This window comes from Halichoeres trimaculatus, unplaced genomic scaffold (assembly GCF_033239565.1).
Source record: "Halichoeres trimaculatus isolate MK-OKI-2021-1 unplaced genomic scaffold, fHalTri1.1 fHalTri1_scaffold_23, whole genome shotgun sequence".
Lineage (NCBI taxonomy): Eukaryota > Metazoa > Chordata > Actinopteri > Labriformes > Labridae > Halichoeres > Halichoeres trimaculatus.
Window position 1 is genome coordinate 12,780,390 of NW_027437201.1, and position 24,761 is coordinate 12,805,150.

Consider the following 24,761-nt stretch of genomic DNA (forward strand, 5'->3'; position numbering starts at 1 on the left):
CTTTAAAAGCTTCCAGTGGACTGAAGTGTGGTGCAGTAGTGTTAGTCGGCGTGCACAACATTTGTCAAGAGCCTGATGAGAACAACTTCAGCTTTATTTGATAAAAACGGGGGTTATTGGTGATGAAGGATAGTGGGTGTTACAGTAAAAAAGGTCTCTGGTTGGAAAAAGGTTCAGTCAGGCTCAATTTACCAGTAAGTCACATTCTGCCACCACTTTAGTGTGTTTCAGTACATGATACAGATATTTTCCTGTTTCACAATGTCATATAGACGACAAAATGAGCACAGACTTTTAAAGGATGGAAGTCGATAAACATGGTGTCGTAAAATAAATTGTGTTTCTATTGATCTTTTTTGACTCTGAGATAAGTAGCTCTATTTTTTATTACATCGTTTAATTGTTTTATGAATAAAAAGCAGCTCAAAAAGGCTGTTGGGGCTATCTGAAAAAACTAGTGTTTTTCGGGGATAAAGACTCTGCTTCCCATGAGCACTTGCACCCACTGTCATGAGGGCATGACTCTTACCAAGGCGTGCGTTTGTACTACAAGCAAATGACCGTAGTTTGGTGCCTGGCTATATTTAGCTCTACTCACAGCCCGGCGCTCTGAGACGCGTTCATAACCTGTGATGTTCGCATATCTTCATTATGTCCTACCATGCTCATCTACCAACAATAATCTCACGAGCAGAGCTAACGTAACCTCACTCTTCATTTTATTGATAGACTCTCAAGTTTGAACAGACCACTGCAGAATAACTGCTGACTGTGGGTTAGAAAGAACATTATCACAAACAGCTTGAACCACGTTTTAGCCTTTAGCCCGTGCTCTATTACTCTGTTTAGCTTTCCTCTGCTCTCCCATCCTTTTTCTTTTTCTTTTTCTTTTTCAACAGTCTAGCTTCAGTGTCCACCATCACGGCAAATTTAATCCAAGAAATTGTTTTCGGTAGAGAAAAACACAGATTTCGTTAATCAATCCAGTGTCGTCCGACCTGATCGGGAAGCTGAGAAGCAGCATTCTGAGATAACCTATTTTGGCGTTGATCCTTCGTCTCATTGTGGATTACGCTTAAAAATATCTAGAAGTGCAAAGTCCTTAATCCCTTTCACCTGGACTCATATTTTCTCAGAAAGTAGCCTGAAATCACAAGCATCCTGTGATCATAGCGTTACAGGATCAGCGTAAAAGTACATAGGGTGTGATGATGTCCTCCAGTCTGAGGGCCTTGAATGCTCAAGCCTCCTTTAACATGTACTCCAAAACCCTTAGAGATCCATTCATCTGCTGGGTTAGCTGCTAAACTTGCTGAAATCTCACAATGAATTCTCAATCTTACTCATTTTTTGGTCTGAATTCAAACTCTCTGGGTTGAATGACACCAACGGTCATATCAGCAAGCTTTGAACAAGGCGTTAAGTTCCCCATGCTGCATCACAGTTTTCTTCAGACTCTGATCAGTCTAAGAGGCGAGCTATCAGGCAGCTAATCTTGATCCTTTTTCTTCTATTAAAACATTCTCCAGGTCACATTCTGGTGATGTGATGACCAATCAGATCCCAGAACACCGCACAGTGGTACGGTGAGGAACTGTGATTGTAGAAGCAGTTCCACCTCTTTGACTAAGAGCAAACTCAGATGTTCAGTGTCACCCCAAGCGCACGCACACACTTGCTTCAGTTTGGCTCTGCTTGAACGTTTCTTCACTTATCAGCGTGCTCTCATTTAGCGGAACAACCCGAACAGTTGTAGGGGAAGGAGGAAACAAATCCACGGGGAGCCAGGTAATTAGTCACTGGATAGAGAGAAAGAGAGGGTGGTGGGTTGAGTCGTTCCCCATAAATGCCGCCTCGCATCAGAGACAATTACCACAACCACAACAGTCCGTATTTCACACACACGCGCGCACACACACACACACGTACATTACCCTTACTTCAACCACGACCCGACGCCCTAACAACCACAACCACAAGAGCCTTCGACTGTCTGCCAATCCTTCACACACACACACACACACACACACACACATACACACATGTTAGAACGAGATGAAGCAGGGGTGTGTATTCAGAAAAGTGTGTGTGAGGGAGTTGTGTGTTTATACAGCTGGATCTAAAGCATCAAAAGAAGCGATCTCTCAATCTTCTGCTTCTGATATTTTCACTCTCGGCAGTCATAATAAATTTTGAGGAAGTCTCCAAAAAAAACGTCGTGAACGTTCCCTTCTAGACATTTATTTTCTCTTTTTGTATCTCTCTCTTTCTCCTTCTCTCTCAGACAGGATATTTTTACAGCATTTTTTCCCCTTCGCCTTTTTTCCACTCTAAATCCTCTCCTCTTGTTCGTCGGTGGATCAGTGGCCTTTCAGCCAGTCATAATAAAACACAGCTCATATAAGACTCAGGCTGGTTTCACAAGCCCCCCTGGCAGTGCAGACTCACACACAAACACACACATCAAGTCTGAAACACAGACACACACTGCTCACTGTACCAGACAATAGAAAAAAAGTTTTCAGCTGAGCAGCCATGCATTTTTCAGATGACTCCAGCATCTCAAAGTGCCTCAAACAGGCCGTAAAAGTTGACTCTTATTGAAAAAACATTCAGAGAAATTAGTTACACTGATTTCAAACACACTGATATTGATAAGTAAGGGAAGGATGTAAATATTCTGGATTCCTTTGTCGATTTTTGTCCCACAGCTGTTCTCAAATCTTCACCCTTCCCCCCCAATTTCCCCATCTTTTTCCCATTTACTCATTCCTTTCCTTTCCTCCTCTTTCCTGTCACCTCCTCTCCCGCCCCTCGCTGTCTGTTTTCTGTTGGCGATTCGAGGAGAAAATCATATTTGTCCGCTCCCTCTGGCCGGCTGATATGGAAAAATCATCTCAGAGAGGCCAGCCGCTAACGTAAACCTTATTTCTGTCCCTGAAATTTTTTTTGTTTCTTTTTCGTCTCCTTTCCCCTGCCCTCCGTCGCCGCCTTTGTTTCATCCCAATTCCACACATTCCCTTTCCATCTGTCGCTGCTGCATCCTCTTCCCTTAGAAACAGAAATGATGAATGCAAACACAGAAATTACCAACATTTGATGAGATGTATCAGAGGAAAAAAGAGAGAAAACAAACAACAAACCGACTGCACTCATCAGCGCGTTTGATTCTCTGCATAATCTTTGTCAGAAACTCACCCCTGACCCAGCTGACATTGTGATTATGCAGCTTATTCCGACACATGCATATGTTATTTACCATCAATACAGCCTGCTGTCTGAGAAAACAGCTCCATTCAGTCTCCATAGTGGTAATTAAAGTAGAAAATGTGCTCGTATGCCTCCCATTTTTCCCAGTTGGCATCAGGACTCGGAAAAGTGTGTCAACACACAGGCAGTGAATCCTCCAATGTTGACAATCCAAGGTAATAAAAGTCCAAATGATGACTTTCTATTCACACTAATACAGTCAGCTGTACTTACAGTGAGCAAAATCTGCTTTAGTTTATTCATGATTGACTGTAATGTGATTTGCTGAGGGGGAAATCCACTCAAAAACACTTAAACACTCTTTTTTTTAAAAAAAAGAAAGCAAGTACTGGAAACGTGCCTCGCTTTTCTGGGCAGGTTTCGCTACTTGGCATATTTTTGGTATTCTCAGGGATAACAGGGCCAAACATACATTTTAGGATGTCGTCGTGTTTCCACAGAGAGAGTTTGATAGCAGCAAATCTGGAGATTCAACAGTATAAACGTCAGGATTTGGTGTCAGCGCATCAGATTTTAACAGCCGGAGCTTCAGAGACGCCATTTTACAGAGATGTTTTACAGTCAGAACAGGCAGGAAACTATCAGGAAGAGGAATAAAATTGTTAAATTATCCACAGAAAGTGGCTTTTATAAGAGAAAGTATCCGAGCATTACAGCTGTGAGGGGCTGATTAAAATAAAACCAATAAAAGAGGAAATATTTCAGAGGGAAGATTTCATTCAGATGATAATAGTGAGGCTTAACTGGACAAATAGTGCTACACTTTTTTTTTTTTATTTCACACATTTAACATTTTCAATTAGAGATGGATTAGACAGGTCTGCTTGAAAAGTTTGGATTTATTTTGAGACTCACTGAGTTCTGTCATGGAGCTTTTAAAATCTTTTGCCCATTTTCACAAATGAAAAATTCTAGAAAATTCCAAGACACCTGTTCCTAAATGTTTTGAAAGCTGAACATTCTTACATGTGCAGCAAAAATCCAGAGCCACATTGAGGATGAGAACAATTTTGAGCATGTAAATTGATGAGAATCAGAGTCCACATTCAGGAGAAAAAGTCTTGTATCTATAACAAAAACACTGTGAGAAAAATGTTAATTTACCAAAAAGGAGTTTTTAACCTACAAGAAGAAGTAGATTTATGAGATGTTTGGAAATGATGAAAAATTCAAGCGTTCTTAAAAAAACATAAATCTTCAAAAAGTTGTATTTGAAGAGAAATAGTCACAGGCTGTGATAAATCTATACATAAAATAAGTAATATGGGGATGCCAGAGGAGGAGCTAACGACAAAATGGTCCCAAAAGGCTAAAGAAGAATTTAGATTTTTATGAAACCATTGTCCATCATTTTAATCTTCTTGTTGAGTTTAATTCATGACTTTATTCTTTGCTGTAAATTTGAAACATTTTTCTCAAAATCTTAAATTTGTTTCTCATTTGTTTTACTCTCTACAGTGTGACCTGTTGGACATGATGTAATATGACGCGGTGTTCACTGTGTAATGTTTATGAGATAACCGAGACAGCAGGGACAACAGGGACATCAAGGTCAGCGACTTCATTAAGAGCACAACGATCGCTCCTGCCCACATGCTCACACTGAAATTCCTGTCGTTCACACATGTACAAAAACTTTACAAAGAGGCAGGCAGAGAAAAATCAGGTTATCCACTGTCTCTGTTGTTTGATCACCCCAACACTCTGGAAATGTCTAGGAAGTGATTGCATTATTGAATTCAAGTAATAAATTAAGGTTATCATCTAACTGTAAGATTCGAACAGCTATCGTTTTGTATTTATTCAATCAAAGTGTGCAATTCTGGCAACAGTATCTCAACATGTGAGCAAAAAAATCACCCTGCCTCCTTCTTTGTGTTTGTTCCCAGCAGAAATCTAAAGCGAAACAAAGCACAGACACAGATAAGAGGCCGGACCCTCCAAGGTTTCTCACTATTCTAAGGAGAGAAAAAGAGGAGGAGGAGGAGGAGGAGGAGGAGGAGGAGGATGGAGAGGAGGGGGAGAACAGGAGAGGTGGGGTAAAGTCCAAAAAGGAAGCAAAGAGATATAATAATGGAGTGATTTTCTTAGGTGCAGCTCTGTGAATGGACTGCTTCTGATCAATACACGCACAAACACACACACACACATGAACACACACACCTAGAAGGATGACGAGTCCAATCGATCTGCATCCGATTGAAGATCAATATCCTCTCGTGTTCTATTGTCACATTTGCCAATTAACAAAAGCCTCTGTCCACACACTGATATACTGAACTCTGTCACACACACACAGAAATTTACACACTTTTTCTCTTTCCAGGACTCTGCTGCTGGTGGTGAATACTGCAAAATCCTTACGATGCAGCGTCAGAGTGTGTGTTAGTGTGTGTGCGAGTGTGTGTGTGTGTGTGTGTGTCAGAGGTTCTGACTCTCGTTAGCTTGGCTGTTACGCTTATTGCCGTACACTTGGCAACCTCTCGTCAGTCCGACCCTTTCATAAGCCTCCAACCACCGAGGGCCCTGGCACTGAGCCTTCAATCTGTGTGTGTCTCACTGAGAGTGTGTGTGTGTGTGTGTCAGAGTGGGTCTGAGTCTGTGTATATTTATGTGTGTACATCTGTGTGTGTGTGTGTGTGTGTGTGTGTGTGTGTGTGTGTGTGTGTGTGTGTGTGTATAGGGGCAGGAGTAAACCCAGACCTTTCTGATCTGTTTTGACACCACGGAATTGCACAAGTGACAGGGCTACTCAAACAAGGCGGTGGTGGAAGGCGCTCAGACACACACATGCGCACACACATGCACACAAAGGTCCGTAAAAGCATTATGGCACCGGGGACACAAACACATTGAAAGTGTGAGTAAGCGGCCCGAGCGGTGCTTACAAAGAAAACGTTCAGGGGGAGAAAAGGAGTTCTTTTGCTCGACTAGATCCAGATAGCATTTTCCTTCTGCTCTATCTTATTATTCATCAATTGACTCATTCATGTTAGAGAGAGCAGGGTGTGCGAGCAAAGCATGGCATGTCGCCTGGGATGAGCGGCTGCACTGAATCACATTACGGCGAGGAGAAGAGAGAGAGAGGGGACGGAGAAAGAGTGGAGAGGAAAAAATGAGATGAAAGAGCTACAAATGAGAGATTTCCCTGTGAGCCGCATAAATCAGCAGACTATGAACAGCACAGCTCAAAGCCTGACTCCCAGGCTGCGGACCAGAGCCTCACCATCCTCACACACACACACACACACACACACACACACACACACACACACACACACACACACACACTGTCTACCACCATCCTTCAGCATGCACTACGCTACTGTAGGTACATGCCAATCTCGCTGCACCTACACGTGCGCGTTTTTACTATCAAAAGCCTGGAAGGATGTTAGGATACACGTTATCTGCAAAGCAAGCAAAAGAGTTACGTATAAAAACAGGGAAGAAAACATGCAACACTGCACTTTGTGTCTACAGAGCCTGAAAATAAAATAAAAACCTCTTGTAGTTTTCCGTCAATGGCCCAGAAACTGCTCCCGTAAACTCTGAGTGAAAAGGAAAAAGTTCCTGTACTCCACCACAGACTTTTTGGACGCAACACACCCACCCACGCACGCACCCACGGCAGCAGGAAGCACCATTTATGGACACAGAGCAAAAACTTACAACACATGCAGGATTCTTAGGAAGCAGGAAGGAGGGAGGGGGGCGGCGGCGGCTGTCGGACTAAGTTTTTCCATGTTTTACTAAAGAAAACAGGAGGAATTCTGAGGAAAAGAGGTCATAGGAGAGCGGTGCTGCTGCCTGTGTCAGAATGAGACACAAATGCAACATACGCACACACATGTTAAGCCAGGATAATTAAAAGCATAAGGTGGCTGATATTTCAGGAAAGCCTGCGGTGAGGGCAGAGTAATGCAATTCTGAATAGTGTGTCTGAGAGAGTGTGTGTGTGGAGCACTATGTGCAACTGACAGGATGGATGCAGAAGATGAACTGTTGGTCATTAGAAAACACTTTTGATTGTAATACATTTCCAAACCATGACAGCAAATGTTCACAGTATGTGCAGATAATGTGCATCAATGCTTCATCAAGCTGTAGCCAGAGCAGGATTCTGATATGAAACATCAAAAGCAACCATAAAGTGATGCCAAAGTTTGCAAATTAAGTTAAAAATAAATGTTTTTAAATGATCATATGTAGATTAGCCTATCTACTGGCTGTAATAATATCCACATAAAGTACTGAATTCAAAGATGTTTGCATGTTTAGCAGCTAATTAACAAGGCGGTTACCTCAAAATAGTTGAATGGGCGGGGATCAAAAACAGATCTTAAAGAAACAAACAATATCCTGACATTCAACTGGCCATTGTTCGCACAATCCTCCAATACTTTATACAATAACCACTCCTAAATGATGATGATGATGATGTTGTTTTATACCATGAATGGGCATGACAACAAACTTAACTTTCTTCTGCTTTGTCCCAGGACTACAGAGACCTCACACGCACGACACCAAGCTTCAACTTTCAGTGCAGAAAGCAGAAAATGCACCTGAGGATTTTACTGCAGAGATTATAACCGTTTGCTAAATGAAAGGATAAAAAAATATTCTGGATTTGGTGGCTTTTTGATTTGTTTGTGACTGCAGGGTTAAATTTTGTATGTTACATTTGTCTTAATTATATTTCAGGTTATAAGAGTTTGCATACATTTGAATGAAATGGGGTAAGTGTGAAGACCTTCACTACCAACAACTTTGGGCTTCATAAGGCTTTGTCAGAAACTTACAGGTCAAGTCCCAAAGATTACATACCACTGTATTATTATTTTTTTCTGTCACTTAAAGAAATAAACCAAAATAAACTATGCTCCCTGTTCTCTATATGTTACTGTCACTTCTTAGTTATACGGGCATGTGTGAAAATGTACGTACCGATTAAATTATTACTTTTTTTTTTTTTTTTTTCAAAAATGTAAAAGTTATCATATTTCACTTTAGTTCATTTGTTTAGTGAAAATGTAGTTTATTTCATTTGGCTCTTTTTCTCACTGTGTTCATATTGTACACGCCTGTTTTGCTGTAATAAAACATACTTTCCCCCTGGGATCAAGTGTTATCTTGACTTATCACTAGCAAATTATATCATATTATGCAGACTCCTGGTATATAAAGCTTTTCAGTCATAAACACTCGTCCAAATAAAAAGAAAACATGTAAATTAATTAATAAATAACTTATTTTTGCAAAGAGCAACAACTAGCATCAGTTACAACACTTCATGCCTTCAGAGAGTTCCTCGATGTTTCTAGAAGTGACCGCCCACTGTTACCTGACTGTCCAATCACACCTTTCAACATTGCCGCCCATTCTTAACTCACCTCCGGATAAAGATGGCCGAGTGTGTCATATCTGTAAGTCTATTGTTGGTAACAGGACCTCGAAGGAATTTTACCTCTGCTTCACACCTGGTTTCCATTTCATGAGTTCAAAATGAAGCTTTCCCTCTGTAGGAAGCAGGAAGAGAAAAAGTCGTCGTGCGTATTACTGCTTTTACCATGACGGAGTTTATTGCTACGACGAGTGTGACCGCGGCAGACCTCAACTGAGCTAACGTCGAAGCTACAGACCTCTCGGAGGAACACAACCCCGTTACTGTAAGTAATTATTGGTAAAAACATTGTGTGCAGTGTGTCTCTCGTTGTAGAATTTTTGAACCGTAATACCAGAAGCCGTCGTTTCTGTGTGTTTCTTATCGCTGGTTGAATGTGCGGTGCAAACCCCGGAATGGATTATATCAGTTTGTCTTTTGGCCCACTGGAACCGACCGACCGTTAGAACTTTGGAAAAACTGGCACGGACTCGTTTTCTGGAACTCTGTGGCTTAGGCACATTTCGTTGTTTAATTCGCTAGCTTCGCTTTGTGAAAGTGACTTCTTGCCCGACTATTGCTAGGCAGAAAGAAATGGTTGCCGCCTGTTTTGTACAGTTAGTCGATTTGTTTTACTGTCTGTTCTCTTACCTGTCAGACCTTGTCTCGACAAATCCACCTCTTCTCTGTTTCTAAAATGACTGGAACTTAAAACTAAGCAAGCATTCCATATTTAGCATTTAGCTCACACCTCTGAAGTTTAACTGTACGCTCATGTTTTATTTAATCAATGATAAAGATTCAATGGGCATTTGATATGCACATTCTGTTGGTCACAGAGGTCTGTAGCCTTTAGCTATGCTCGCAATGATTCTGTGTTCCTCTACCACCTGGATACAAAAAAAAGACAGTTTTTTTTTCACAGATTTTAGCATTTTGACTTGTCTGGTGAAATGGGTACATAACGCTCAACTAGAGTGATGTGTACCTTTGATATGTTGGTGTTAACCTGACAGAATAGCATCAGAAGATGTCAGTGCTAGCTCTGCTAATGTTAGCCGTACTTGGTGGCCCAATTTTGACATTGTTTACCTGCACAAACTCCTCCTATATTTTGCTATATTAAACAAATTGTACTCAGTTTTTTTAGTTGGTGAGTTGTGGAAGTATAAAGTGGAGCTTTTGTTAATAATAAGGAAATAGGTTGTTTTGGAGCAACTGGAGAATAGATGTTAGCTAAAGGTAACAAGCATCAACTGTCCTCATGCTATCCAACTCCATTTGCAAATCCTGTATTCTCCCACTATGATATGAGGTGTGAAATCTTGGTAATTGTGTGTAAATGTGTGATGAATTTGGTGGCAGAAATCAGCTTTGGAGAATCTTTTCAACAATGCACGTTGTGCTGTTAGAGCCGTCTCAACGCTAAGTTTAGATTTAGCTGATGTTTAAAAGATTGTACAAATAAATTATAGATACACAAGGCAGGCAGAAAGGTATTTTGGCAGGATTTTACTTAATGTCATCCGCAACTCTTGGTAGCTCTTGATATTTTTCCATGGAGGTTTCTGATTTGGACTCAGATTTGGAGCAGCACTGCGGCTTCAGCTAAAGTTAGCTCAAACTCCAGTGGAAACGAACACACCTACGCAGCAACAGCAAAGCAGCAGGGCGGTTACTGCACAGGGAACAACATCCAGCAGCAGCAAACCCATGTTTCACTGTATCCATGTCAGCTAGAATCCAGCCTGCTGTAGTGTCCTTGAGCAGAACACTAAATCCCACCAGCAACTCTACCAGCCCGAGGAAAAGAGAATTTCTGACCACAGTATGCCTTCAAGCCATCCACAGCGCTTCCCTCAATCCCACACTGCGCAGTCACATCTCGGTATGACTGGAGCAGGATGTGTGTGTGTCTATGTATAACTGTGTCAGTGTGTGAGTGTGTGTATGTGTGTTGAACCACGCCGCTGTGTATCACCCTCCATCATCGTGAGCTGAGGGGTTGTGGTTCCTAGAGAAGCACTTTACTTAAATTAGACCCTCAACGGCTCGACATGCAGGTGTCAGCGTGTGGAAATGTGTGTGTGTGTACTGTATGCCTGTGTGTGTGTGTGTGTGGGCGTCAGACAGTCAGCGTGTGCCTGTGTGTGTATGTGAGACTGAACAAGAGAGAAGAGCGGGATCAGCAGACAGCGAACACGAGAGCGAGAGAAGGAGGAGAGAAAGAGAAAGGGAGCGTGAGGGAGAGAAGGAGGGAGAGATGTAAGGGAGAAAGCAGGTGAGAATAACCCAGTGTGACCTTATTTCAGCATGGCTTTTCCATTCTTTATATTCCCTCATTGCTGTAATATTTACACAGGAATAAAAGATTATTGGAGAGATCCACAGAGAGGAAATAAAGAGGAGGGAGAGAGGAGAGAAAAGGGAAATAAACCAAATAAAGAATTGGCTCAGGGAGGAGAGGAATAAGGATATTAAAGCTGCAACAAGCAATTATTTTCCTCTATAAATCTACTGGTTATTTCCTCAAATATTTAGTTAATGATTGCAAAATGAAACGTCAAAAATGAAGACAGAAAATGTCCATCAAAATTTCCCAGCGCCCAAGGTGATGTTTTTTAGATTTGATGCTTTTTTGTAGTCTGACACTGCAAAGATCCACTATTGAAAATGATTAAAAAAAGAAAAGAAATCACAACAAATGTTTTTTGCTGCAGGAAATAGTTGAGTTTTGGTTAAGTTATTAAAATAGAAGCATTCGGTTAGTGTTCAATCATTTCAGCTCTAAATTCAGTGAAAAAAGATGAGATAACAGCAAATTGGCACATAAGAAATGCAGCTGAGCGAGTAATCCACATCAAAGAGAAAAGTTGTAGTGAGAAAAAATGAATGTGTTAAATGTGTTGTGTTTACATTTTACAGTATCTATCCATTACATCCTCATAGTAATCCCGCAACCTGAAAAGAATCTGACTTTTTGGGCTGTTTAACTACAAATTTCATTTAATTAAAAAAACATTGCAATTAAAAACGTTTCACACATGCACTCCTGATATTTTCCACATTTTTAATGACCTCTTTGGAGAATTTTTCCAAATTTGCTTGTGTCACATGTTCCCCACTGGGTGACGTCTATCCTCTCACATAAATAGTGAGGTCAGCGAGGGGTGGAACGGGGTCTCAGGGGGCCAGGATATGTCGGAAACCAGTGACCGCTGAAACCACAGTGGAATATTTACAACATGAGAGTGAATGAAACAACAGAGACCTCAACTTTGACGACAGATTTTACGTTTTGTTTTTGATTCCCTTTCTTCAACCTTGGATGTTTTTATTCATCCCTTTGCGTGTCATTCCTCTGGGTGCATATTACAAATGACGCTTGCTTGTGGTGAAGTTTCCTGAATAATTCCAGCTACTTCTTGGCATCAGTCCACTTTAATGTCATACTGGTACTTTATAAAGAGACATTTTGAAAAAAGTCCAATTGAAAAGTACACTGTAACTGATACTTTTGTAATCAGAACAGTATGTTACTGTGATATCTGAAGCTGGGGTCTCCGGACGCCCCTTTTTTATTTATTTATTTATTTGCAGGATGCATATTTAACACCTTGTTATTGGCTCACCTTTGATGTTTTACTCAGCATGCTGTCGAGCTGTAGTAACAGTACAATAAAATCCAAATTTGTAACAATAATTCTGTTTACATTCAGTCACTGGATACTGAGTCCAGGAACTAGCTACTGCTCATTAGGACAGGTAAAAGAGCCATAAATACAAATGTGACTGGCTGATAATCTTTGTGGGATGGGGGAGGGGATGTTAGACCGATACAAAGTTGTAGTACACAGAGTTTGCGCCAATTCTTTGTATTTTCTTCCTTATTTTACTTTTTCACATTTTCCATTTGTTTGGTGAGCTACTCATTGAGGCCTGATCTTAAGTAACTTACTAGAAAAGGTCTTTTTGATATATTACTGCAAACAGCAAGGGATTGTGGGGGAAAAAGTACAGCAGTGAAACCAAAGACAAAGAAACAGTGGTAATATTGTAGACGTTTTACAGTAAATTACTGGCAACCTGCTGAAAAAAAAATTGACTGTAAACTTTACAGCATTTTTTACTGTGTATGACTGGGTGCATGAATGCAGCTTTATGTATGTGTAACGGCTCTCTGTTTTTCTCAACATGTAGCGTGTCGAGCTCCATATCCAAAGGGTTGTACTATTCAAGAAAACTAAAAGCATTTATTCAGTTTTTCTTCATGCATTTATCCTATTTAGTAAAATTCTTAATAATTTAGCTTTGACAATAGAATTAACATCCATGCAAGAGCTTATTTGATTCAAGACAAACAGCCAAAAATGAAACAAAGCGCAAGAGCAGATGAAACAGACAAGAAAAATACTGAGTCGTTCTAATGAAGCAAGACGTACAAACAAACTCACACACACACAAACACAAACCTACACACACAGGAGGAAGCAGACAGAAATGAAAAAGCAGAGATAAGTGCACACTCTCTCTCTCTCTCACACATGGCGCGTTCTTATATTATGCATGCACATTCTTCCAAACATTACAAAAACACACATCAAAACTAGTGGGAAAGACAGTAGGCGGTTATTAAAGAGACAAAAGAGAGAAGTAGAGAGACGGAGAGGAGACACTTTAGCAGCAATCAAAGACGGAGGAAATAAGAATCGGTGGGGAAAGATAGAGAGAGGAAAGTGGAAATAAAAAGACATATGCACAAAAAGAAAATGAAGGAGAGTTTGCTTCTAATCAGCATGGATACAAAATTTAGACAGGCACACACAGAGGCACAACGGTCCCAGTAGGATTAGGACCTCAGAGCTGTGTGTGTGTGTGTGTGTGTGTGTGTGTGTGTGTGTGTGTGTGTGTGTGTGTGTGTGTGTGTGTGTGTGTGTGTGTGTGTGTGTGTGTGTGGTGTGTGGGTGGGTGTGTGTGTACGCGCGCACACATCCCACGAGACTGATTAGCCATGAATGACTGATGACGGATCTTTGTTTTTTTCCCCCTTCTCTTTCTCCCGTGCTCTCCTTCCTTGTTTTCTTTCCTCACTACTCTCAGCTCGGGCAAGAGCATGGGAGGGGATACTTACACACACACACACACACACACATACAACACACACAAACATACAAAGCTGCACACAGCTCCATGTATATTCAACGAAGGCTCCTGAATATACTTAATGCTTTCATGTGTGTCACTGTGTAACGATCCATGCTGTTCCACACAGCTGCTTCACTTTTTTCACTCCTTCTCTTACCCCCCATACACACACACACCCACACACACACACACACACCCTCATATTAACCTATTTCCTATTTAAGAGCACATTAGCTTTCTCTTTCTCCAAATGCTCAATCTTCCCGGTGAGAAGGACAGGAGTAGCGCGACTCACAAGCCGACTCAATGGCTGTCGGCTTCAGGAGGCCGTCCGTCCACTCCGCCTTCTCTAACCTCACCTCCACATGAACCTACATCCCCCTCCATCCATCTGAGCCCCTGACAGCAAAACAAACTGGACATAGACCTGCCTGAAAGGACGCCATTACAATATGAAAGAGTCAAACAGAGCTGAAAGGAGAACTAAAAAACACAACAGCTGAGAGGGAGAGAAAAAAAGAGCTACGGCTGAGTCAAACGAGTCAGCTCGAGTGACGATGAGTCAGGCGTAAATGTGACCCAGGGTTCCGTCTCAGGTGTCGGGAGCAGCAGCGATAAGGGTTGCTGTGGTTCTGGGGGTGCAGACCTGTGAACGCGGCGAGGCTGTGACATCATGTCTGCCCCTTCCCTCCTGCTAAGTGATGTCACCTCTCTGTCATGTTGTGTGAATGGGGGATCGCCTTGACCCCTCTGAAGACGTAGAGTCATAAAATAAGAGAGGGGGATTATAGTGTCTGCAAACACACAGGCTTAAAGCTTACATCCGTCTTTTTCATGTATTATGACCATGAATTCATTCAGAGCAGGATCATATTCGAACTAAACACCTTCAATTAATCACACACACACACACTGTTACACCCAAAAATACCTGCTTTTCTCTCGGTCACTTCTCCAGTCACACTTCCGTCACTAAACCCATTAACAGGAGCCAATCCTCCAACACACACAGTAAAATCCACACTGTTAAATCCAGATTCTAGGAGTCACATATTTACAACAGCCATCTGTAATGAAGATGAACAGACGTGCATTGATGCATTTGTGTGGACACAAATTCCTATTTTTTCTCCCATTTATCCCGTCACTGCGTCTCTCTGCGATTGTTGCCTGTATTCTTGCCGTGGCAGCCACGTAAACACAACACGCTCTTGATAACTGATCCTTTCATGAACACACAAAATCTGTCAAAAGGACTCAAAATTCCTGCTTAAATCCTCCGTCTCCTGAATCTAAGATAATCCTGAATCCAAGCCCAAACAGTCGCATTTAACATAACACACCCTCATAATGAGTCCTTAAACAAAAACACACATTTTTTTGTTTAATCATTTCTAGTGTTAAGAATGTTTATTTGATAAATCTTAAAATGAGTATTCATGTAAAGCCACCTGATCGTTAATAAAAAAAGATGTGCATATTTGTGCAGACACACAAACACATTATTGCACTCACACATTCACAAAAACACAATTTTCATTTACCATCGACTGTCCTCACAAAAAGTGTGCAACACTGACAGAAAACTAGAAAAGGTGGATAAAATCTTTCTGACTCCTTCAGCGTACATGTTGATCCATCCATCCATTGTACTGTTTAGGCACCAATCAAATCATTTTGCAACAAAACATCATAGCAGTTCAACTTGTGCTGCAGCTTGACAACATGTCAGTATTGCGGCATGGCACAATAAAAGAGGGAGAGGTCAAGCGTTTGTCATGTGGATAAGAACTCTCGTTTTACTCTTCAACCAGATTCACAGCCCAATTCTCATCCAAGGGTGAGTGTATATGTGGCTGTTTGATGAAAAAGAAACTTCCCTAACCCTTTCACTTTTTACAATTCCAATCAGATCGACAGTTTTATTCTGATCATAGATTTTATATGAGTTATTAGGCCATTCATCCAACTCTAATCTAATTGAAAATGGTTTTGTCAACTCAACTGAATGTGTTTGTGAAACTTTGTGCAAAATCTTTCTTGCTGGTTTCTATATTTATTTAATTCTCTGTACTTTAATTGTAAAACACAATATTTCACAAACACAAAAAAAATGTACTAAATGGTTTATCTATACCCACAATGTCTGAAATCAACACGTCTGTTTTCCCAAAGCTTGATATTTTATCCCTTATTTCACACCATAGTAAGCCACTGCTGAATCTTCCTGCTTCCTGTTGCCACCAAACAATAATACCTCTGTGCATTTGAACTCCCACATGCCCTTAATAAATCAAAGGTAATATGAACTTTGTGTCAAACAAAATAAAAAAAAAAACCACAGCAGAACTTCCAGTTTCAGCTACCAAATATGAACTAAGCATGCAGGCGCAGCAGAACCGCAACACAAAAGCTGACGAATGTTGTGAAATACAAATATCTTTTTTGAATATAACTTTAAATGTCAATCAAGTGTGATTTCTTTTTTAATGAAGTGTTTAATCATGATTTTTTCGGCCACTCATTCCACAGTCATATAAGGAGCCACGTTTATAAATGTATATATACACATATGCACATGCACACATTCACATTTCTACAAACTAATTCTTACTGTCTTCACATGCTCCGTGCTTTTTGTTTTTTTTATAATGAAATCCACAAAACATGTTCAAGAATTCACAGCAACCCTGGAAGGAATCTTTTCATCAACAAACATACACACAAACACACTAACCTATGCAGATAAAAACAGTATCGCACAGGAGAATACCTGCGTGTAGGACATGAATTTTATGCATTTGCCTTTTGTTTCCAGTTGTCTGCAGATATGTACTCACATGTGACACCTTGTGATGAATCTTTAAGCCAACACGTACCGAGACTCATGCACCCCTCTCATTTGTGAAAACACAAAACCTTCATTCTTTTCAGAAATTACTGTATGAAAAACACACAATATTGACCATGACACTTTAGTCACCATGAAAAAGAAGCTGCATATTCACATAACAGGCCATTTATCTCTGCATTGTAGAGAACACACTAACACACTAACATTTGTGTGCACAAAATACCGTCTTATTTTCCTCAAACCATGTCACTTTCCTGCATTTGTGTCATGCACACCGGCCTCAGCAGTGGCATATTCAGAAAAGCACACCTTATATTGAACCCTTAAATGAACACACACACACACACAGACACACACAGACACACACCCAGCAGCCCCTCCTCCTGCACAGAGTAAGAAGCTGTTTTAGCCTTGTGTTTTGCGGGCTGTTTAAAATGTCATTTTTCTCTCGTTTCTCTGACTTCAAAAGGCGCCGCGCTGAGCTCTCACTCCCTCTTGCCAAATCCTCCAATCGTTTCTGATTTAGTGAGTTGGCCGTGGGCCGAGCAGCACCGGACGGGCCCGTTAACAACCGGCCGAGTGGAAGGGGGAGAGGGGGAGGCAAGAAAAGAGAGAGGGCTCTATGGGGGGAGAAACAAATGAGGCAATGTAGGAAAAGGAGAGGAAGCAGGCTGAAATTGAGACAGAAATAGGAGGAGTGTTGAGAGGGGCGAGGAGGAGACGGGTGCATGGGGAGTTGGAGAGAGATGGGAGCTGGATATGAGAGGAGGAGGGAATCGATTGAGGGGAGAGAAGGAGGAGGGGAGGAGGAACATGGCTGTGAGGAGGAAGGAGGGCCACTCGAAAAAGACGAAAGGAACAGAGAGACGGGGAAGTGAAAGAGGAAAGCAGAAGGAGAGGAGGAAGAGGGAGGGGAGAGCATGTGGTCAGAGAGGAGCAAGGAAGACGAGCAGGGTGCAGGGGAGGCCTGGCCTTGTGACGGACAGCAGAAGAAGAGGAGACAGAGAGAGAAAAGGCAGCACATGGACACAGGAAGTCTGCTGCTCTCCATTCGCATGCCAAGTCATCAGATGGTGGTGTGTGTTCACACCCTGGAGATGTCGCAACCAAACGCACCCCGGCTCCCTTCAAATCACCGCTACCGACAATAAGCAGCTGTTCACATGTTGGACAAGAGCTGGAGACGAGACAAAAGTCTTCTGTCAGTGCAGCAAATGTGCTTCAGAGCAGACGCACACTTCACTCCAAACTCCAACATCAAAAAGATTTCCACTTAATGAATCTACTTTTTTTATCTGTGGCCTTTCAGACGCCTCGGTCACACTCAGTGCGGGGTCAATCTGATTAGAAGCATTCATACATTTAAATGACGTGCCATAAGTTTGCTGGAAATATCAAAGAATACACAAGAGTCTAATTTGTAATGGAAATGATTTTAATGACTTTGCTTAATGACTTAATGACTTAATGCCTTTAATGCGTCAACAATTTCCTGCAGTCGGACTCATTTAACTGGTCTCCCTGACCGTGCTGCATATTTCATTTTACGTCCACATAAGTGCAGTAGTGATGTGGGTGTTAAATCAGTTTCCAGTGTTTGTACTGAAAACACTTGTTTTTGTGGATTCTGTTGTCAGTGAGTGTGTGTGTGTGTGTGCTTAAAGCATGCCTTTGAATAAACATTAGTCATAATGTGCACCACAAACCACTGCCCAACACACACTTAAAAAAAAATGATAAGACAAATATAATTCAAATGTAATCTATTACCAAAATGGCACAGCCAGAATAAGTTAGTGCGATGTTAGTGTGATCAGAAACATTAAAAATAAAAACTGCAAACTTCATTGAACAGTTCAGGTACATGAGGTTTTTTTGACTGTGAGTTGATTTTTGTTACGGATTTTTATTTGTTTTCAGAAGTGAAAATAAAGAATATTTTACCATTTAATTGAAAGAATTGACATATTTTATTGTGAATCTTAAAGTGTGTCCTGTACATGATAACATAATATGCAGAGGTATTATTAGGTCTAAAAATCTAAAACCTTAGCTGACTGTTTACTCTGCAGAATGTAGTTAAAAGCTATTTCTTCAGCACACGCTGACACCTACCCCCCTTATGCTACTTCATGCGTTTAAAATTATGTTATACAAATTCAAAACCTTCTTGCTGGTGGTTTTCTTTGCTTTTGTGGATTTTAATAACAGATCAGTATCATTTTCAGTTGGTGTCACATCCAGGTAAAAACTCCTCACAGGAGCTTTAAAAGTTTTGTACACCTTTTTTTTTTTTAATTAGCACAAGCCTGATGTGTACTGATGTGCACAATTCATTGCAGTTTATCTTTACTGTAAATTTTCACCAAACACAGGCACTGGTGAAGACCTGGTGCCTCATGTATAGAGGCTACAGTCAGACCTGATCCCACCGGTTGAAGGTTTGACTCCTAATCATGTGCCAAGTTGGTGAACGTCAGCCCCCTTTTTTTCCTCCACCTCTCCGATTTCTTCAGCTTCTCCATCAAATAAGCCAAAAAGCTCTAACAAAATTTAAGAAAAGGAGAGAAATCCTTCCTCTTTCAGAGGCTGAAGTCCTTGAAGTGGGTGGTCTAGTTTAAGATTCAGACCGTGGCCTTTTGTTGCGTGTCATTTCTGCATTCTCTCTTCCCCTTTTCTTTCTGTTCTATTAGCTGTCCTAGCCTCTTCATAAAGACAGATAAAAATTGCAATTAATACATCGCAAAGTCAGGATGTATTTAAAAAATGAGATACCTCTGGGACGCATGACTCATGAAGTACGTGTTCATTTTGACCAGTTTCACAAGATTCTGCATCAAAGTGGCATAAAAGCCTTTCTTTATCAGTCAGGTAAAACTTCAGCTTCCCATTAACAGTGACTAGGAAAGCTGAAAACATGCTGCAGTCACAGGTATCATTAACAACATTAAGAAATAAAGCAAATGCTTAAACGACCGACTGTAGGCTACGTCTGTTTGATTTTTTCCTTCTGTCATTTTTTTAAAAATTGACAGTCTACACATCGCTCTTTTCTCTTTGTGTCCCAATCAGATCTCGGCAGAGCCCAGCCTCCGCCAGATGCCTCCTCCTCACATGGGGTCGTCTTGCACGCTGCACCCGAGGATGTGCCCCCCTGTGCCCTCGCTGGGGTACAGTGCTGCTGAGGTGAGGAGGGGGGAGGGGACTGGGTCTGTCTGAGGCTCATCCACTGCTGACTCATCCCACACACACACACAAATATACACACAAAGACGCACACATCTCCCCTCTCCTTCACTCTCTTGAGAGGCAGCGGAGGCGGCAGGCTGAGGAGTCAGGGATGGCGGCCAGTGGGTGCCGTCAGGCGGTGGTAATCTGACCGGATTACCAACCAGGTGGAAACATTCAGCCTCTCGACTCCCCGTGCTCCTCCCTGTACTCCTCCTCATCCTCACACCCCCCAGCCATCCATCATTTACATTCTCTTGTTCTCTAGTCATATCTTTTTTCTCCCTTCACTGTTACACTTCACACATTAAGCACACACACACACACTCACACATACAATCATGTGTTGTAGCTCCACTTATGTGCTGTGTTACGCATGCACACATAATCTCTGTTTTTGCTCTGCGTTATGCAACTTGAGTGTGTGTGTGTGTGTGTGTAGGTGTGTGTGCAGGTAGGAGAGTGAAGGGGGTGTGTCTGGACTGTGCTGCCATGACGATCAAAGCTTAGGTCGAAAAATATCCAAGAGCTGAGAGACATGACTGACAGCATCGTAATGAATGAACAGAACTGCTGCATGCAATACACACGCACACACACACACACAAAGATTCACGCATCATCTGCAAAGAAAACACAGAATCAAACTGCAGTATTCAAGAACAAACCCCAATGAAGAGAATGAAGTTCACAGAGGTTTATAAATGTAGCAAAGGAAGGCCAAAAAGAGAAAAGAAGTGTCAGAAATGTCATTTAAGTGAAACCAAAACATCCTGAATGTGGTTTTTCGAAGCAGAAAACACACGCAACCAGACCTTTGTGAGGTTGAGAGTGGTTGAGTGTGCAGCTGTGAATGTGTGCACACATGTTACACAAACGCAGACCCTTCCGTCTGTATTACTAGGTCACACACAAACACACTCCCTCACACATACACAGCCATGTAAACAAAAACCGTCTGCTGTCTGGGAAGTAACACACCTGTTCAATGACAAGCTCTGCCACGCCCTCCATAATACTGCACACCTGTGCTACTGCAGGCTAAACCTACCCCTAATCTCGCACACACACACACACACACACACACACACACACACACACACACACAAACACACACTTGCACAACGACTGCCCAGGGGCTAGCATCACAGGAAAAAGGGGAAGAAAGAGGGAGAGAGTGTAATGAAAGCAAAGGGAGGGGAAAAAGAGAGACAAAGGCTTTCCCACTGCTCCTATCAGTAATCTAAACGTCTGTGTAATATCATTGTGGGGTTTTATCAAACAGGGGCTGAGTCTTATGGCGTTGGTATGCGCCTGTCATTCCATCACCTTGTCAAGCGCGACCATATTCAAGCAGACGCCATGCTGATCTAAATAAGAGGCTTCGGCAAATTGATGGATTGCACGTTTTCCGGGAAATGAAGAAACAGGCGGAATGAGAGGCTTTTTCTTTTTTCGGTTTGACTTTCTGTAAGCGATACACTTGCTTCTGTCTTGTGAGACTGTAGAAAATGTGTGTTTGTTTGTGTGTGTGTGTGTGTGTGTCTCTCTCTCTCTTTTTCCAAAGATCTGAAACATACCCCCCGTCGTAACCCCCCTCCTGCCCCGGTATGGCCAACCCCACATCATATCTACCCCCTGTGCTGAGGCCTAGGGCCAGGCATACAGCTTTCTGAATCTCTAAGGGGGGCAAGCACAAAGGTAACCCCCATCCTAACCTCCCAGCAAACACACACTCACACACTGAAACGTATCCCAACCCCCATCCCAAAACAACAATCCTCTATGCCCATCATGTCAGTCAAAACCCCATCAGGGACATGCATGGAGAGTCTGGATATCTGGAATCTCAATACAGTGTCATGCACCTTGAGACCCAGCGAGAGGCCCTCTTGAATATATTTCAATAGCATTATCACCCGGCATTACTACGCTTTTTTTTCCCTTTTAGCGTTACAGAATAATTTTTAAATTTGGGCACAATGCATGTCAGAGAAAAAGTATCAGTCAAAGTGGAGGATTATCTGTTCTAACTGTTGTACTAGTGTTTATCTCAGCATGGTAAAGAATTTATGATTGATATTTTTTATTTTTAGTTTACCTTTAAAGTCAGCATACAGTTAAATGTCCCATGAATTATACAAAATAATTTATCAGTCACTTTGACAAAAGAAGCTTTGAATTGATTAATAATTAATTTAAATCTAATGTAATGTAAAAATGTAGTTGTATAAAGTATTTAGAACGTCATAAACCATAATGCTATATATGAAGTTGAAAATGATAAATATCAAAGAAGATGTTACTGTAGCACATTTAAAGTAAATAAACATAATAAATTATGGCCAATAACATCCTGTAAAGCGATCTTATTTGTCATTAATACACTTTTTTAAACATTTCTGAACATAAGTCTCATACGTTTGAAAATAATTGTACAAAATAAGAACATTTAGATACACATAAAAAAAATAATGAAGCTTTTTAAAAGTTGCCAGGAGTGTAGAACATTTTTAATGACTAAAAAAGCTCGTTTAACATTTTATTTTATTTTTTATCAGTTTTGTTAAGTAGCTTATCGAAGCAGCCCATGAGCCAGGGTTAACGTTCTCATTGGAAATTATCGTATTTGGTCAAAATGTTAATGCTGACATGCCAAACTGGACCTCTCTACAGTTTTTTTGATATTGTGTAAAACTAATGAATCCGCAAAAGCGTGAAAACAGAGGGTGTTTTTTTTCCCCCAACACACAACAAACGATGTCATTCATAGCGCCGCATCTGAACGTCTATTTAAAGAGACCGCCGCGATAACAAACGATAATTAATGAGATTTCTCATCGGGCACGTTTACATACAGTCACCAGCTATTCCTGTGTATGGCTTCTGAATGAATCCGAGCCAATGCTTTCTTTCCTACACACACACACACACACACACACACACACACACACACACACACACACACACACACACACACACACACACCTTCCCCCGCCCCCTTCTATTGAGACAGGATACCAAAGCTACTTGTTAAATCTAATGCATGCACTGTCAACCCATTCGCACCCCGTCACGTCCCTGCTCAATATAGAAACCGGATTTTCTGGTATTACCCGCACCTCCATTAGCCAGAGATCCCCTTCCTCTCCAAAACCACCAAGACCCCCAATTTGAGACCAGTACGAACCAGCACCACCAGCAGCACCACCATACTCATAAGAGCCTCAGAGACATTTTGGAAACAAGGGACGTGCTCAGCTTAATGGCTTTAATGTATTGTTTAATGGGAAATATAAGCAGTGGAATTACCTAATTCTAATTAATTACATCAAATGGCAATGATTAGTACTTTACTAATTGATGAAACCATATTAATCTATGACAAGATTACGTCAATAGAAACGTCTAATAATCCCTGAATGATAAAGGAGAAAAATACTGGAAAATTTTGAAATTAAATAGGTAATTCCTCTCAAAATACAATAAAAGACGTTTTGCTGTGTTAATATCAAATTTTCAAGATGGAAATTGTACAGGCTGCTCTTTGTTCCAAGTTAAGCTTTTGCGCGAGACTGAAAAACCAAACTTCTAAATTATTATTATTTTTATGTTAAACAACCAAAAGACTCCGTGTCATAAACAGTCCATTAAATTAAGGAAAACATAAAACACACATGTGCTTATTTCTGAACGTCCGCAAGTCAGAGCAATATCCTTCCGCAGTAAATCTAAGCCCGTCCCAAAGAGCTTCAAGGTTTCCCAAGTTTTTAATATGCAGAACATATGCTTCAAACAAAAGAGAGAAACTGGGTGTTTTTGAACGCACCCTTGTCATTCACGTGCTTTATAAGAGCTGCATTCAAAACTGACCTGAGTGCGGACCCATGGAGAGGTGGGATGAGTAGTATTTCCCAGGCTGGAAGTGAGCGGGGTGCTGCACGGAGCCGTGGCCGCCTGGCGTCATCCGAGACGGGGCGCTGTGAACCAACGCGCTCCGCTCCGCCAGGAGATGGTGCGGAGGAGCGAAATCTCGGCTTTCCATCCCGGTTTTAGAAGCGATAAATCCCAAATCCCAAAGTAAAATCCGGAGACACCGAAGGTCTCAGGCACCCAGATGCAAATAATCCCTTTTATGAACTTCGGGCTCCCCTCGCATTGAGCGGAGTTTTGGCTTTGCAGGGTAGAAACTGAGTCCCCGTCATGTCCTACAAAAGAGAGAGCAGGAGACGCGTCAAAGCGCTGACAATAATGAGCCAGGCAGGGATGTAGAGCTGAAGAAAAAGGCTGGAGTGAGAGACAGCCGCTGTTATGTTTAGACAAACAACAAAAGCAATTCATATAACACCAGAAAAAAACGCTGGAATGACCAACATTGCATACAACTCTCCGTACTTTTACTTCATTTTAAGGTTTTATGACCGAAATTTACTGCAACACGCCAAGCTTTCCAAAGTCTCTCATGTAGATAAGAGTAGTTAAACGGACTTCATGTGGATTTACCCTTACATATCGCTACATAGAAGCCTTCGCAATCTCCCTTTCCTCCTCCTCCTCCTCCTCCTCTTCATCCTGTGACCAAACACGATGCAAATAACGCACACGGGAGCTTTTCTTTATCAGCGCAAAGAATGGAGAGGAAAGGGGGGAGATTTGGCTCAGGTACAAACAAATGGTGCATATACAGTACAAGAGTTCACAGCGGTAAAAAAGCCTCTCTCGATGAAGGACGAGTTGTTAAGTCTTTAGAGGGAACAAGGGCTGGTCATAAACAAGCTGGACCTCGAGGGCTCGTGCACTAAAACCGGAAAAAGAAGCATTTGCAAAAGACTTCTGAGCGAGAATGCACGAGAGCAGATTTAGCGCAGAAATCGACCC

General features: G+C 41.5%; 2 protein-coding genes across 7 annotated transcripts in view; one reads left to right on the top strand and one right to left on the bottom strand.

The window, feature by feature from the left end:
* bahcc1b (BAH domain and coiled-coil containing 1b) overlaps positions 1-24,761 on the bottom strand; it is a 73,211-nt gene that overhangs the window by 38,136 nt on the left and 10,314 nt on the right. For 4 of the 5 annotated variants that reach the window (XM_074663226.1, XM_074663229.1, XM_074663227.1 and 1 more), the window contains exon 2: positions 23,757-24,091. The exons of the other annotated variant lie outside the window; for it this stretch is intronic. In XM_074663226.1, coding sequence (XP_074519327.1) covers positions 23,757-23,928 — 172 coding nt within the window. In that variant the 5' untranslated portion in view covers positions 23,929-24,091. The remainder of the gene's footprint in view (positions 1-23,756; positions 24,092-24,761) is intronic. 5 annotated transcript variants of the gene reach the window in all.
* The window catches only part of slc38a10 (solute carrier family 38 member 10), a 77,554-nt gene continuing 61,465 nt past the window's right edge, over positions 8,673-24,761 (top strand). Inside the window, exons 1-2 of one of the 2 annotated variants that reach the window (XM_074663233.1) lie at positions 8,673-8,942; positions 19,728-19,841. The gene's annotated coding sequence lies outside the window, so the exon portion shown is untranslated. The remainder of the gene's footprint in view (positions 8,943-19,727; positions 19,842-24,761) is intronic. The other variant, XM_074663235.1, reaches the window with a different exon arrangement.